Source organism: Pelophylax lessonae (genome assembly GCF_965119305.1).
Source record: "Pelophylax lessonae genome assembly, chromosome: 7".
NCBI lineage: Eukaryota > Metazoa > Chordata > Amphibia > Anura > Ranidae > Pelophylax > Pelophylax lessonae.
Window position 1 is genome coordinate 174,417,729 of NC_138774.1, and position 15,658 is coordinate 174,433,386.

Here is a 15,658-nt window from a genome sequence, read left to right on the forward strand (position 1 = left end):
CACATGCACCGTGTTCCTCTTTATGAGCCGCTTAATGCAATCTTTTAGGCTTTTGCAAATGTCAATGGGTGCCAACGCAAGGTTGCAAGGGAAAAAAAAGAAAAAAAAGAAGAAAAAGGAGGAGCTTTTAAACTGTGATTTCCTTCTCATCAGCGTGGACATTATCCAACAGGCAAGTCATATTCTTATTGAGCCATGACACCGTTGCATATACTGTGGGCATACACATACCACTTCTTTTAAAAACTTTAATTCCATTGGATAGAGAAGAGAAAAACCTTTTGGCAGCAAAAACACCCTATAATAGGGTGCATTGGAAATGCTTGTGAACACTGAGGTGGTTGCAGTGATTTCAAAGAGGAATATTTGACTAATGTTTCAGCTGGAGGTAACCTGAAGTCCGAACAAACCATCTCAGAAAGGGATTGTACTTACACCCTCTGAGCTTGAGAAACCAAAAGCTTCTGAGCTTCCTTGGGCTTAGAGTCCTCAGAAGTAGACTCAACTGATTGCTCTTAAGTTCTATTCCGACCACCGCATCAACATTCACCCATTCCTCCTTCACAGCCGGAGGGGGATCTGGTGAAGAGGAACCTCTACGGCTTCTTACAGCACTGTGCCTTGGAGCTGAACAAACCAGCAATCTTTCCTTCTAGACCTGCCAATGCCACAGCCAGCTTATCGTTAGTGACACAGACCAAGGTAAAAGGCCCCTGCAGTGGCCACAATAGCACAGGGGCTTAGATGCACCAGTCACTTATGGTCTATGAGGAGATGTAAACACAGCAGGGCTAGGTCTAGTGTCCTCGGGACCTGACAGCAAAGCACTTGTGCCCCTCCCAGCTGTGCTCCCCCCTCCTCACTTTCTAAAAGGAATTTACTAAGCATGCTGGGTAGCAATAAGACTGTCTAAACCAGCTATCCACCCAGCCTAGAGAAATATATGTCCACCCACAAAAGGTAGTACTCACATGCCTCAGAACAGCCTGTCCTCTGCCCTTATTGCTGACATGCCAGCAAAACCACCTGCTGCTGGGACAAAAAGCTTTACAATCTTCATTTAGTAACAAGGCCACCAGTCTCTACCTCCCCGACATACTTCCAGTCCACAATGCTCATGCATACGCATGTCCACTTAGGGTAATCCCACGCGTGCCTCTACTACAGAGACATACCAAAAAACAAACCCGGAGTTTTCCTAGGACCAGGGAAAACACTACACGAAAGTGCCAGCTGTACCATAAAACAAGGCCACTCACAAGCAGCATGAGGGTTCAGCAGCAACCTAGGACACAGGCCACTACTTTGCCCCCAGTGAAATGAGGCAGCCCAAACATGGTTCATACCTAAAGAACCCCCATTGTAAAAGAACACTCCCTTATTTCTTGCTGCAGGATCGTGCCCAAAGGACAGAGACCCAGGCCTTCTTCCATCACACCGGGATGAGTCAATACAGACCTTTCTTATGCTGGAGGCAACTGCCATGGACCAGTTCAGCACCCTACCGAAACACCTTGGTCAGTACCAAACTACGCGTGATTTCATAAACGCAGGATCCAGCAATTCATACAGCATACTTTATTTTATTGATTTAATTTCTGTGGTTTAATTGTAACACAGAGGTGTTTTAGCGGCTTCTATTAGATTCAATTTTAGCAAAGGCTAAAATTTAGTAATAGCGCAGGTGTTCCTAATTGGATAATGTTTATAAAGAAGTGAATGAAATGCTCTATTCACTGGTGTGGAATGAATCCCTCATTTAAAAACACATGCACCAGGTAAATTTGCCTGCAGTGAATGTCTGGCGTTCCCATTACATTAAAATTTCTGACATTCAAACATTCAGTTTGTTTGGGCCAAGCTGGCCCCAAAACCCTATTTTTCTTGGAAGAAATGAATGTTTCTGCACATATACGTACTGGTTCAGTTTGGTAATACAAATATAAGGCTACACTGAATGAATGTCCTAATTCTGTAAAATATACACAAATTATTATGGTTAAATTAAGACCTTCCCAATAATTCAAGAATTATTGAGAACCTTTGTCAAACTGCCCTAATGAGGTGGCTTTATTAGAGTGTCTGTGCCAGGAAGCATGTGTGCTAGTTATGAGCATAATGTGGATTTACATACCCTAAAAGAAGAGTATTAATATTCACCACAGCTTTAGGGAATCAATAAATCCTCCTTATAATGTGCATTAATAGGGTCACCTTGCTAGCTGGACAATTTCCAATTGACTAATAATTTACAGCAGGTGTTGAATAGCCCACACAAAAAAGATAAAGTAGATTACAGTCCGCAGTTATTGTCATTAACAGCAGGATGCTTTCTTTCAATGATATAAAACTGATAAAGGGATATTCTGGTTTATTTATTTGATTTCATGCAGTTTATGATTGAATTACCATCCTTTGACCTAACACAATGAAAAACAATAATTCATGCAAAGAATGTAGAGAACAAGGAGGCAAGGCGAGTGTGTTCCCTTTTTTTTTTTTGGGGGGGGGGGGGGGGGGAATGTTCTGAATGCCAATTTGTGTTTAAGCAAATTTACATTGTTATTATAGGCTGCAGAGTTAGAGTTATAATGCCTCACAAATGAACAATTGCTAAAGTTTACAATGCAGCTTACCAAGGGTAGTTCTGTTTAGACCCACTAACCAGCAATGATATCCAAAGAGAAACATGAGGCTCAAGAAGAACATCAAAGCGACAAAAAGCAGGAAAAGGACATGGAATTTTGCACGACTATTTGTAAGCTCACCCTGTGTGGGGAGAGAGGAAAAAAAAACATTTCAGCATTCATTTACATGTACCTAGTGTGCATCTCTGCCTATTAAATGACATCCTCTTAAGTATCAAAACTAAAAAACAACATTTTTTTATATTGCATTTACAGTCCTTCGATATTTGTGAGATATAAAGCTTTTAATTGGCACACAGTTTTAATAAACATCTGGGTTAGATTTTTTTATTATAAAAAGACATAATCGACAAAAACTTTGAAAAAGCTGCAGTTTGATTATTGCGCAGTGTATTTTGCATTATTATACTACTTCAAACATCTTCACTAAATTATTTTCTCACACATCCTGAGTACAGGGACCTCAAAATATGTGTAGGTATTGATATATATCAACACTGTATAGTCGAAAAATGTGTGTTTATATTCAGTTTCTAGATATTAGCCATTAAGTACAAAAATAATAATAGAAGTAGAACTGCGCTTGCCTTTGTGTGATGAAGGCAGAAAGGAACAATGCAACTGTTTCTAGTTAAAAACTGACAGCTTATTGAATCCTGTGCCATCATAGGACACAGAAAGGAGAGTGCAGGTAATGGCTAATTACCTTAAGGAATAGCAGGAGTGCTCGTGGTAGTGTTTTTCAAGCTTTGCATCAGGCTTCCTCAGGATTGACACAGATTTTAAAAAAAGTCAGTTGAAATATCCAGGGCTCAGGAGCTTTAAAACTGGAGCCGCTGGTCTAATGGCCAGCCAGGCAGCAATGACACCCAAGAGAGTTCAAGCTCATGAGGAATGACCCAATCATAGACTGCACCATCCTGTTCATGACTAGGGGTTGTTTTCCAGGATTTTGCAAGCCTCTTTGTACCCAAAGGAGATGAAGTAGAGTAAAGTGGCACAATGCCAAGGCTTTGTAGATGGAGGCAACAAGCTTTTTAATGTTCCCAAGCATGTTACATAAAGCTCCCTCTTCGATATAGTTCCATTCTGGGGAAGAAAATGTTTGCACGTGATTTTGCATTGACTCCCTTTCCCCTATACTCCACCATAGCTCCAATGAGAGTATTCCCCTGTGGGGAACTCACAGAGTAGGGTGCAGAGTATAGGGTAAGTGAGTCCTTAAGTACACCCTAAAACAGGTGTAGATTGTCCTGTAACAAACTCTTGTGGTGAAAGGGCAGGTGGAAGCCTCTGAGAATCTTATAAGGGCTTTAGGCAGAAGTGCTGGCAAAGTAAGTGAACAGTGGTGTGTTACAACACCTGGTCATCCACCCAAGACTGAACTCGAGTGGTTAAATATTAGCACTAAAATTGAAAAGTTTACATTGCAAGGTGAATCAGTCCAAACATACTCCTATTTTTACAGTAATGGTCAGAAAACAGGGTGACCCTGTCTTACCTGTCCACGATTCTGGACTGTAGTCCAGGTTTTGCCAGTCAGGGTGGGGATATCACCCAAGGTGTCTTTAGGGTCTGGGTTCCAAAACAATTGACCACGGCTCTGGATCTGTATAGCCCCCTGTAGATAACTAAATGCATTGCGCCAAGAGCCAAAATGAGCTCCCCTGCAGGATCCAGTGCATGAAGCAACATCACAGGCCATCCCCACAGTGTAGGGTCCAGAAAACAAAACGAATAAAGCGAAGGACGAATTTCTTCATTCGTCCTTCGCTTTATTTGTTTTGTTTTCTGGACCCTACACTGTGGGGATGGCCTGTGATGTTGCTTCATGCACTGGATCCTGCAGGGGAGCTCATTTTGGCACTTGGTGCAATGCATTTAGTTATCTACAGGGTGCTATACAGATCCAGAGCCGTGGTCAAGAAGTGAAGATCCCTCCCCTTCTTACACTAGCACAAAAGTGAGGACTTTCGGAGTGGCATAGGGTTATAGGGGAGGCGCCCAGGGGGTAGTTCCTCTAAAGCTTTTCCAATGTCATGTCCATTACTTTGATGGCATAACTACACAACTCATTTGAAGCAGCCCTAAAGATACCAAAATGCCACAAAACAGCTCAAACATGCAGTACAGACAATAAAATACCTACCGTCCAGTAAAGAAGGAAGTACTTAAAAACTGTAGAAGCAATGTATAAACAGTACAGCATGGAATATGCCAGGAACAGCAGGAAGAATTTGTAGTTCGAAAATCCAATGCAGTTGTTTACCCTGCAATAAAAAATTAAATTGTAATTGCATGTAAGATCTGATAAAGTCAACAAAATAGATTTTAGAAGCTAAGAGAAATGACATGAATTTTTGACAAAATAAAAAAAATTAGATTTTTGTCTTACCGTAAAATCCTTCTCTCTGAATTTCATTGAGGGGCGCAGTCTCTGTTCTTCATAACAGTAGGGTTAAACTGCCCCCTACAGGAGGAGGACACTAGGCAGAAAAAAAGTTCTGGCTACGCCTATGGGCAGTCCCAGGGGGTATACCCTCGCTCCCTGCTATAGTATGTCAGTTTTGTATCAAAGCAGTGTCAGAGAAAACAATACCAACCCAACTCAAAATAGAGGGGCGGGAACTGCGCCCATCAATGATCTTCAGAGAAAAGGATTTTACGGTAAGACAAAAATCTAATTTTCTCTATTGCTCACTGACAGACGCAGTCTCTGTTCTTCATAACAGTAGGGACGTCCCAAAGCAGTGACTTAAAGATGAGGGGTGGGAACAGCAGAAAATCATTACACAAGGCTGAAACATAGCCAACCAGGCAACATAGGACTAATATCAGGACAACAAGATGAGACCCACCTGAAAAAAAAACATTAAAACACCCTCAAGGGAGACTAAAAAAACACCCTTAAAAACAGCAGCCTGCAAAACTTTGCGGCAGATGCCAGGCACATCCACCTTATAAAACTTTGTAAAGGTATGAACAGATGACCAGGTAGCCACCTTGCAAACCTGAACCACAGATGCCTTATGGCGAAAGGCCCAGGAAGCACTAAGCGCCCGAGTAGAATGCGCCTTAACAGGGAAAGGTGGAACCTGTCCCTTAATTGAATAAGCCTGCACAACTGTCTGTCTGATCCATCTGGAAATAGTCGCAGCAGACGCAGGCAGCCCTTTCTTTGGTCCATCCGTGAGTACAAAGAGCGAATCAGACTTTTGAAAAGACTCAGCAGTCGCCAAGTACACCCTGATTGCCCAAACCACATCCAAAGTATGCAGTGCAAATTCCTTAGGATGTTTAGGCTTAGGACACGAGGGTAGCACAATGTCCTCATTTAAGTGGAAACTGGAAACCAACTTCGGAAGGACGGATCCGGACAAAGCACCACTTTATCCTTGTGAACCACCAGATACAACAGGACGCCGCCGTCAGTTCCGACACCCTGCGCACAGAAGTAATAGCCACCAAGAAGGCCACATTCTGGGATAAGGTAAGCAGGGGAATCTCACGAATATTTTCAAAGGGAGGTTTCTGGAGAACCGACAGCACCAAATTAAGATCCCAAGGTGGCAACTTAGGTCGCATCGGAGGTGCCAAGTGTCACACCCCCTGGATAACGTTACGCACCAGGGAATGGGTGGCTAGTGGCCTTTGGAAGAAAATTGCCAAGGTCGAAACCTGACCCTTGATAGTACTCAATTTCAACTAAATTTTTGATCAACTCCCCGTTGAAGGAAAGCCAAGATCCAAGCCACCGAGTAAGAGCGAGGGAGAACCCCAAGAGACTCTCACCACACAATAAACAACTTCCACGTACGATGATAGATCTTTCTAGAAGTTGCTTTTCTCGCTTTAAGCAGAGTGGGAATCACTACAGCAGACAATCCCCTGTCCTTCAGCACCTGGCTTTCAACAACCAAGCCGTCAAAGCCAGCGACTGTAAAGCAGAATGGAAGATTGGCCCTTGAGACAGTAAATCCTCCCTGAGAGGAAGTCTCCAAGGAACCTCTGTGACTAGCCTGACCAGGTCGGCATACCAAGCATGGCGAGGCCAGTCCGGAGGCACTACAATGACCTCGATCCTGCGAAGAAGTTTTGGCAGCAACTTGAGAGGTAATCCGCCTGCCAATTTTCCACTCCGGGAATGTGAACAGCGAAGAGAGCTTGAAACAAGCATTCCGCCCATCAAAGAATGCCTGCCACCTCCAAGGCCGCATGGACACTTCTGGTGCCCCCTTGGTGGTTGACATAAGCCACGGCCGTGGCATTGTCCGATTGAATGCGCACTGGACAGCCCTGAAGGTACTCCGTCCAGGGGACTAGGCAAAGCCTGATCGCTCTCAGCTCCAGAACATTGATCGCTAACCTGGATTCTTCCAAGGACCAGGCCCCTTGAGCAGAAAGCTTGCCGAGAACATCTCCCCACGCGGACAGACTGGCATCCGTGGTGAGCACAGTGCAATATAAGGGGAGGAAGGATTTTCCTTGTTTGAGCGTCAGGGACCAAAGCCACCATATCAGTGACCCTCTGGTCACCTGGCTCAGCTGGATCTGGTTGTCCAGGGAATTTGGATCTTTGTTCAATTTGACATTTGAGAAGGATTTCCTTCTGGAGGATTCTCGTGTGGAATCAAGCAAAAGGGACCGCCACAAAAGGTCGACACCATCAGTCCCAGAACTCTCACACAAGTCCAAAGGGATGACCCATTTTCTGGACAGCAATAGCTGAACTGCAGTCTGGAGCTTTTGAAGTTTGTCCGGAGAAAGAAACACCCTGGCTGAGGACAAATCCAAAGTCAAGCCCAGATAGTCCAGTCTCATGGAAGGAACCAGGGACGACTTCTGAAGGTTCCGAATCCACCGAAACTCATGGTGACCTCCAAGTTTGTCACCAGCACCGTGGGAGACTCTGCATGGAGAAGCAGATTGTTCAGGTAACCCAGGACCGATAACCCCTGCTGGCGTAACAAAGCCAGGACCAGAGCTAACACCTTTGTGAAGACCCAAGGAGCAGAGGCAAGACCAAAGGATAACGCCACAAACTGATAATGATCCTCTCCCATGGCAAAAACTGAGAAACCATTGATGTCCTGCACATATCAAGATGTGAAGGTAGGCATCTTTGATGTCTATGGAGGCCAAGAAAACCCCCTGGTGTAGGGAAGCCACCATCGTGCAAACGGATTCCATCTTGAATTTTTGAACTCTCACGAAGCAATTCCGTGCCTTCAGGTTCAGAATTGGATGCACTTTGCCTTTTTCCTAGGGACAAGTTTAAAGCAAAAGCATTGCGAATACAGAACCGGAACTATTACTCCTTGTTGTAACAGGTTCTGTACCTCCCCAAAGAGAGCCTGCCTGTAAGTGATCTGGGAACAGTCCCACAGTGAAGAGAAAAACCTTACCGGAGGGACAGATCGAAACTCGATCTTGTAACCGGACCGTATCACTTTGTGAACCCACTTGTCTTGTATCCAGGATAGCCACAGGTTCGGGAACCGGCAAGGACGTCCCCCCACCCCAGATACGGGTGAGGGCGCACCTTCAGTCCGAAGGGGTCTTATCCGCAGGTCTGGAGAAACCCGATTTCTGTTCGTCAGACCAGGGTCGCTCTGAGCCATCCAAGGAGGCCTTGAAGGACTTTGATCCTTTATCACTTGTCCCTGAGGGACAAAAAAACTTTGTGTGTGCTGAAAAGGAGGGGCCCCGTCTACGACAAGAATCCTTACCCTTGCTAGCCTGTGGGAGAAAGGTACTCTTACCCCCTGTAAGAACTTTGATAATGTCATTAAGGTTAGCCCCAAACAGGCGATCACCTTGAAAAGGTAGATCAGTCAAGGCCTCCTTTGAGGTCTGATCCGCAGACAAGCATTTTAGTCAAAGTATACGTCGGAGGACCCTGGCCGAAACTGACAGTCGGGCCAAAATTGGAGCCACATCCAGCAAGGCAACGCAAACAAATTGCATCCCCTGCACCAACTGGTCCGTCTGCTCCACAAAGGTGTGGGGGGGGGGGGGGGAGTTGTACCCCCTCCAGGTCACGGCGTAGTTACTTAGCTCATTCAGTCAAGGTTTGTGACACAAGGTCAATAGTATACACAGCGGTCTTAGTGCAGACCCCGCCAGGGAGTACATATTTCGGGCCTTTCTATCCGCCAGATCCTTAAAGTACAGGGAATCCGCCACTGGGATCATGGTAGCTTTATTCAGTCTGGAGACCGGAGGGTCCACCGTAAGTGGCACAGTCAAGATACGCGGAAAGGGGGAAAACCGTTTTCTGCTCTGGATGGCTTGTGAGTGCCAAACGTAACCTGCGCCCCATTCGCAGCTGCGTCCTCCATTTTTAGGGTCTCACGCCCGGCAACAACCAGTGCGTCCACCAGCGCCTTTTCTTGCGTGGTGGCGGAGGGAGAGGTGTCATTCTCACTATCAGAGGAGACAGGGCGCGAGGTAGTAGACCTGGCAGGGAGACCCACATCTGCGGTGGCTGAATCAGATTCAGAATTTGATACATCAGGTGAGGCAGGGGTAGGTGGGGGGTGTTTTTTGGCACCTCGCCCCTAACAAGCCCCCTCCACCCAGGACACAAACGATTCCAAGACCGCTGACAGTGCATCTATAGATAGCTGGGATCCGGAGGGCCCTGCAGCCTCCTTGAGGAGGTCAGGTGAGGAAAAAATATCCGTAGGGTCCATGTTGCACCAGGGTAACTCTTCAGCAAAACGTTGCAAAAAAAAAAAGTTTTCTTAAGAACGTCCCACCATGCTATCTACATACATATATACTGTATATTTATATATATTTATATTTATATTTATTTATTACACACATACATACATTAGATAGAGAGAGACCCCCCCCAGACTCACCACCCGGCACCAGAGATGCATCGGGAAGGCCCAGAACTTCTGTACAGTACGTGTCTGCAGCGATCTCGATCAGCAGAGAAAAAACCTGACTGTCAGCACCAGGGTATAGGGAAGGGCTTCACCACAAAAAAAAAAAAAAAAGCCTCTAGGGTCTCCAAGAACATGGCCGCCAGTGATTTTCAATGGGAACCCACTGCAAAATGGCTTCTGGGTGTACCAACATGGCCGCAGATCTCTCAGCACATGGGCTACAAGAAAATGGTGGCCTGCAAAGCTTCTGGGGGCCCTCGAGGAGACCCCCAGCCTCCTGGATGGGATCGACAGGAAAGGGGACGTGGAAGTGACAGGTGAATCCCCTTTCTCCCCCCCCCCACACACAATCGATCGTCCGGTCACGCACCCCGCCCCCCCCTCCCTCAGCCTTGCGCTCGGTCCCAGCCCCCGGGGAGTAGCTCCAAGCATCCCCTAGCCCCAGTAGTGAGGAGTGAGGGGAGAGGGGGGACAGGTAAGGGGGGACGTGTGACAGGACTGTTGGCCAACAGAGACGCTGTGACTAGGGCCTAGACCCAGTCGTATGCAACCTGGCGGGACGTTTAACTCACAGGGCCAGTCCCCGTCCAGTGGGACTAGGTCGCAGCCGACCTAGCGCAGAGCTGGGGTCTGCTAGCGCTCGCTGGTCGGCTGGGATGACCACTGGACCTATATATCCAGCCCGTCGCCCAGATCCGACTTAGTTGCTTGTAGATCTCACAGGAAAAAAAAAAAAAAACTTTTGCCAGGACCAGAGATCCCAGCAAAGGAACTAGGTCCTCACTGCTGACTAGGCAGATTAAAACTGACATCCTATAGCAGGGAGAGAGGGTATACCCCTTCAAACTGCCCATAGGTGTAGCCAGAACTTTTTTCTGCCTAGTGTGCTATTCCTGTAGGGGGGCAGTATAACCCTACTGTTATGAAGAACAGAGACTGCGTCCGCCAATGAACGATAGAGAAATAGGATTTTTACTACAGCTTACCTGTAAAATCCTTTTCGTGGAGTACATCACGGGACACAGAGCAGGTAATAATGACGGACTATCTTATATGCTACCTTTTGGTGAATGGACACTGGCAACCAATAGACAGGAAGTTCCTCCCATATAACCTCTCCCATACAGAAAGAACCTCAGTTTTTGAAGCAAGCAATGAAGATCCCAGAAAAAGGACGGGAGGGACCTCTGTGTCCTGTGATGTACTCTAAGAAAAGGATTTTACAAGTAAGCTGTAGGAAAAACCCCCATTTTCTTTATCGTACATCACGGAACACAGAGCGGGTAATAATGACTGACTATCTGGGATGTCCTAATACAATGCCCTTGAGGGGAGGGGACACAGAATCCCATAAATGCCCCTGGGCAAAGAATAGGAACTTATAGTGCTGCTTGCAACACACTAATACCAAACTGAGCCCCTTCTCAGGCTCCAACATCCACTTGATTTAACCTTGTGAATATATGAACTGAAGACCAAAGTAGCAGCTTGCAAATCTGAGCCATAGATACTTGATGATGCACTGCCCAAGAAGCACTCACCCTCCTGGTAGAATGCGCTTTTAACTTAAAAGGCGGAATCTTAACCTTTAAGCCATAAGCTTGAACAAGGACTTGACAAATCCACCTAGAGATAGTGGAAGTAGTTGCCGCTTGTCCTTTCCTAGGCCCTTCAGGCAATAAAAAGAAAGGCATATGTACTACAGATTAGTGCAGATGACTTCAAATAGACTAACTGCAAGAACCACATCTAGTGAATGCAACAATCTTTCCTCTGGAGTCCTGGTTTAGGTCAAAACCTGATACTACTTTAGGCAAAAAAGGATGGATGAGGCCGAAAGACCACTTAATCCTGATGAAGGATCAGAAATGGCTGCTAACTTGGAGACCCTCCTGGCAGAGGTTATAGCAACCAAATATACTAATTTCCTTACCAATAATACCAAGGGAATCTGCCTATTAGGGTCCAAAGGGCTGCCTCTGCAGCGCCTAAAGTACAAGAGTCAGATCCCAAGGACACAGGGGCGGCTTAATTGGCAGAACCATGTAAATCACACCTTGCATAAATGTCCGCACCAAAGAGTGCATCACTAAAGGTCTCTGGAAAAAAAACTGACAAGGCTGAGACTTGACCTTTAATGGTCCCTAATGCCCATTTTAAGAGCACCCCTACCTGAAGAAAAGCAAGAATTCTACCAATGACCTCCTTATGAGGATGCCATTTCTTAGATTCATACCGAGAGATATAGGATTTACAAACTCTACAATAGATTCTCCTAGAGACGTGTTTTCTGATATTAATCAATGTAGCTAAAACCAAGCCCGAGATCCCCTAATTCTTCAAGATTCTGGTTTCAATAGCCAAGCCATCAAATTCAGCGACCATAAAGCAGGATGGAATATGGGGCCTTGGGAGAGCAGATCTGGACGACTTGGAAGCAACCATGGCTCACCCATGGCTAACCACAAAACCTCTGCGAACCATGGCCTCCTGGGCCAGGCAGGAGCCACCAGGATCACTGGCTTCCCCATAAAATTCTGCTCAACAACCATGGCAGAAGTTGGATCGGAGGAAATGCATACATCCAGCTGAATTGTGACCAAGGGGTCACTAAGGCCTCTGTTCCAATAGCGATCGGATCCATGGTTCTGGACACAAAATTGTCCAGCTTGTTGAACCTGGATGCCAATAGATCTACATCAGGGGTACCCCAATGTAAGGACCATTCCCCTGGACACAACTGCTGGCGACGTAGAAAGTCTGCCTGCCAATTGTCCACACCCGGGATGAATACTGCTGACAAATATGGAACATACCTCTTTGTCCATGTTAGTATTTGGTTCACCTCTTTCTGAACCAATTGGCTCCTGGTGCCCCTCTGATGGCTGATATAAGCCACCAGGGTCGCACTGTCAGACTGAATACTGACAGGACACCCCCGCAACCTGGTTGTCCAATGACACAGGCTGCCCTGGTTTTGGAGATGTTGATGGGCAAGAGTCTCTCTACCCGAGAACAAGCCCCCTGGAAGAAAGACCCTCCAAGACAGCCCCCCCAACCCTAGTCAATCAGGCTGGCGTCTGTGGTTACGACCTTCCACTGTTACTGTCAGAAAAGGTTCTCCTTTGCTTAGGTTGATCAGAACTATCCACCAAGACCGATCCTGCCTGACCCCTGGAGCAAGAGACATAGGGGAATCTAACGCTTGGACCTTTTTGTTCCAAGCAGAAAGAATACTGTTCTGAAACAGTCTGGATTGGAATTGAGCATAAGGGACTGTCTCGAAAAAGGCCACTATTTTTGCCCAATAGTATCATGCATAGTCTTATGGAGGGAATCTTTTTCGTCCCTATGAACCGAACCAGACTTCTTAGGGCTACAACCTTTTTTTTTTGAGTGCAAAAAAAAAAAAAAACTTTTGCCTGAACTGTGTCGAGAACCAGACTCAGACATTCCAAGACTGGAACAGGCTTTGAGGGCGATTTCTCTAGATTGATATTCCAACCCAAAACCTCTAGGCACTGAATCGTTAGGGATACGTTTTGTGTTAGCCATAAGATTGAACGTTCTTTAACAGTAGGTCGTCCAGGTAACCCATGACAGACGCCTTGGGGCCTTAGAAAGGCTAACACCGGGGCCAAGATTTTTGTAACCACCCGGGGAGCTGTAGCCAGACCCAATGGTAGAGCGAAAAACTGGCAGTTGCACTGTCCTACTGAAAACCGCAGAACCTCTGAGGAGCCTGAAAAATTGGTACATGGGGGTATGCATCCTTGATATCTAGGGAAGCCAGAAAATCTCCTCTTCCTAGAGAGGCTTTCGCGGATCGATTCCATATGAAAAGACGGAAGGGTCAGATACTGGTTCAGAGATTTGAGATCTAGAATGGGTCTTCCCTCGCCATTTGGTTTTGGAACTGTAAAGAGATTTGAGTAAAAACTCGTAAACCTTTCACTAGTTGGAACCTTCACAATCACACCCTGTACCCACAAATGTTCCAGGGCATGGAACAAGGACTTCCTATTTACTGGGCAAACAGGAACATTTGAACCCAGAAACCGAGGAGGAGGAAACTCTCGGAACTCTATCATGTAGCCCCCTGCCACTGTGGACCTGTCCTGCACCACTCCTCCCCACTGAGAATTGTAGAAGCCTGCCTCCCACCCAAACGAGTAAGGGCACCCCCTCATAAGGCGGATTTGGAACCTGATTTAACAGGCCTTTGGACCCAGGGTTTTTTTTTCTGACCATAATTCTGAGGTCTTCTAACCCCTGATGGCTGGGGCCGTCGGAACTGCCTAGAAGCTGACGTGTTAGGAGGCACCCTAACACTTGGAGCTTTAAAAGATGGATGTTTAATCCTTCTTTTACTGGCAAAAATGCGCTTTTTCCACCTAAAATTTTCTGGATGTATTTATCTAGATCCTCACCAAACAGACATTCCCCATGGAAAGGAAAAGCTGTCAGTTTCTTACAAGGTAATTCTGCTGACCAATTCTTAAGCCATATTACGCTGCGCATAGGAACAGAGAGAAGAACTTGGGAAATCTGTTGAATAGAATCCTTAAGGGCATCTACGGCAAAACACAAGATTCCCCCTAAACAGGCAGACTTCTAGTCATCCTTTTAAAGCGATCCTTTAAGGATTGGCAAACACCTATATCCGCTATAGCTGGTTGAACAGCAGAGACAGCGACTGCAAAGGAAGCTTTAAGTAAGGATTCCAACTTTTTATCTGCTGGATTCCCAAGGATCAAGGAAATTAAGCATATATGCATGCAGTTCAAGGTAATTAAGCATATATGCTTTTATGCAATATGCATTTATGGAAGCATGCATTTATGGAAGCATGTAAGCATGAGTTTTATGCAAATATGCGTTTATGCAAACAGGTGTTCCTACAAACATGTGTACCCATGCAAACATGCATTCACGCAATTAGCAAGCATGGATTTATGCAACATGCGTCTATGCAACCACGTGTCAATGCATTTATGCAATTTGAGTTTATGCAAACATGTATGTAAGCAAGCAGGAGTTCATGCAAGCAAGCAGGTATGTAACGTGTACTATGCTGCACAAGCTCAACTGCACTTGGCCCCAACTCATTTTCCAGGATATGCCAAGCATATAGGCTCCAATACAGCCTTAAAGCTGCTTTAAAAACAGCCTAAAAATAAGTCCCTGCAGACCAAATGCACGCTATACTGGAGACATAACTCCTTAAAGTGCACTGATACCCGTACAGGGGTGTATCGACAGACAGTTGTACAAGCCCCCCGGATTAAGCAGTAAGTATACAAATATACCTTTATGCCTTGACTGGTCACCTAGATCTCCCATGGAAATGTAGCTATGGGCTGAAGCTATGTCTTCGATGCCTTGCTGATCCTTCAGCCCACATGGTCCACCAAAAACGGCCATCCTACTTCCTGTCTATACAGGGGTAGGCCATACTGAGCGAACCTGCGCCCTCTAGTGGCTGGAGGAGACACTGCAGTCCAATACTCCTGAGAAGTACACAGGGCATGAACAGCACACTGCCTCCAGTGGCCACTGGGAGAAAGACCAGAACGACAGATCTCGCTTTTTTTTTTTTTTTTTTTAAAGAGAAGGAAAAAAACGTATCAGTCCCGCCGCAAGATCTTTAGGAGGACCCAAACTTCCCCATCACAAAGGGCTTTGTCAGTCAATGGACCTTTAAGGACCGGGTCCCCCTTTTTAATGGGGTCCACACCCTTGGACCTGTAGAGCACCCTGCTGGCAAACTCCGTGGGATAATAGATAACCAGGGTTCCATTTATCAGGGTCCAGCGCCCAGATTACATTACACATCACAGGCAAAACCTTGGGCCTCCAAGCTGAGGCTCGGGTACCATCCTTTTAGCATTTAGCCATTCAAATGGATCCGATCAGAATGTCCCTAAGCTGGGACATCATTCTTAGGATTGAAGAGCTTGAACAGCCATGACCACCACCTTCAAGACACTGGCGAAAAAACAGAGGTTCTTTCTATATTGTAGGGGTTATATGGGGGGGAACTTCCTTTCTACTGGTTGCCAGTGTCCATTAACCTAAAAGGTAGCGTATAACCCAGATAGTCATTATTAC

At 45.9% G+C, this 15,658-nt stretch overlaps 2 protein-coding genes across 2 annotated transcripts in view; one reads left to right on the plus strand and one right to left on the minus strand.

The window, feature by feature from the left end:
- Positions 1–15,658, plus strand: part of RPL7A (ribosomal protein L7a) — a 475,634-nt gene that overhangs the window by 203,482 nt on the left and 256,494 nt on the right. The gene's annotated exons all lie outside the window — the stretch shown is intronic.
- Positions 1–15,658, minus strand: part of ZDHHC15 (zDHHC palmitoyltransferase 15) — a 91,198-nt gene that overhangs the window by 19,253 nt on the left and 56,287 nt on the right. Inside the window, exons 7-8 of the mRNA XM_082264644.1 lie at positions 4,798–4,918; positions 2,637–2,769 (exon numbers count right to left, since the gene is read on the minus strand). Of these exons, the coding sequence (XP_082120770.1) occupies positions 2,637–2,769; positions 4,798–4,918 (254 nt within the window). The remainder of the gene's footprint in view (positions 1–2,636; positions 2,770–4,797; positions 4,919–15,658) is intronic.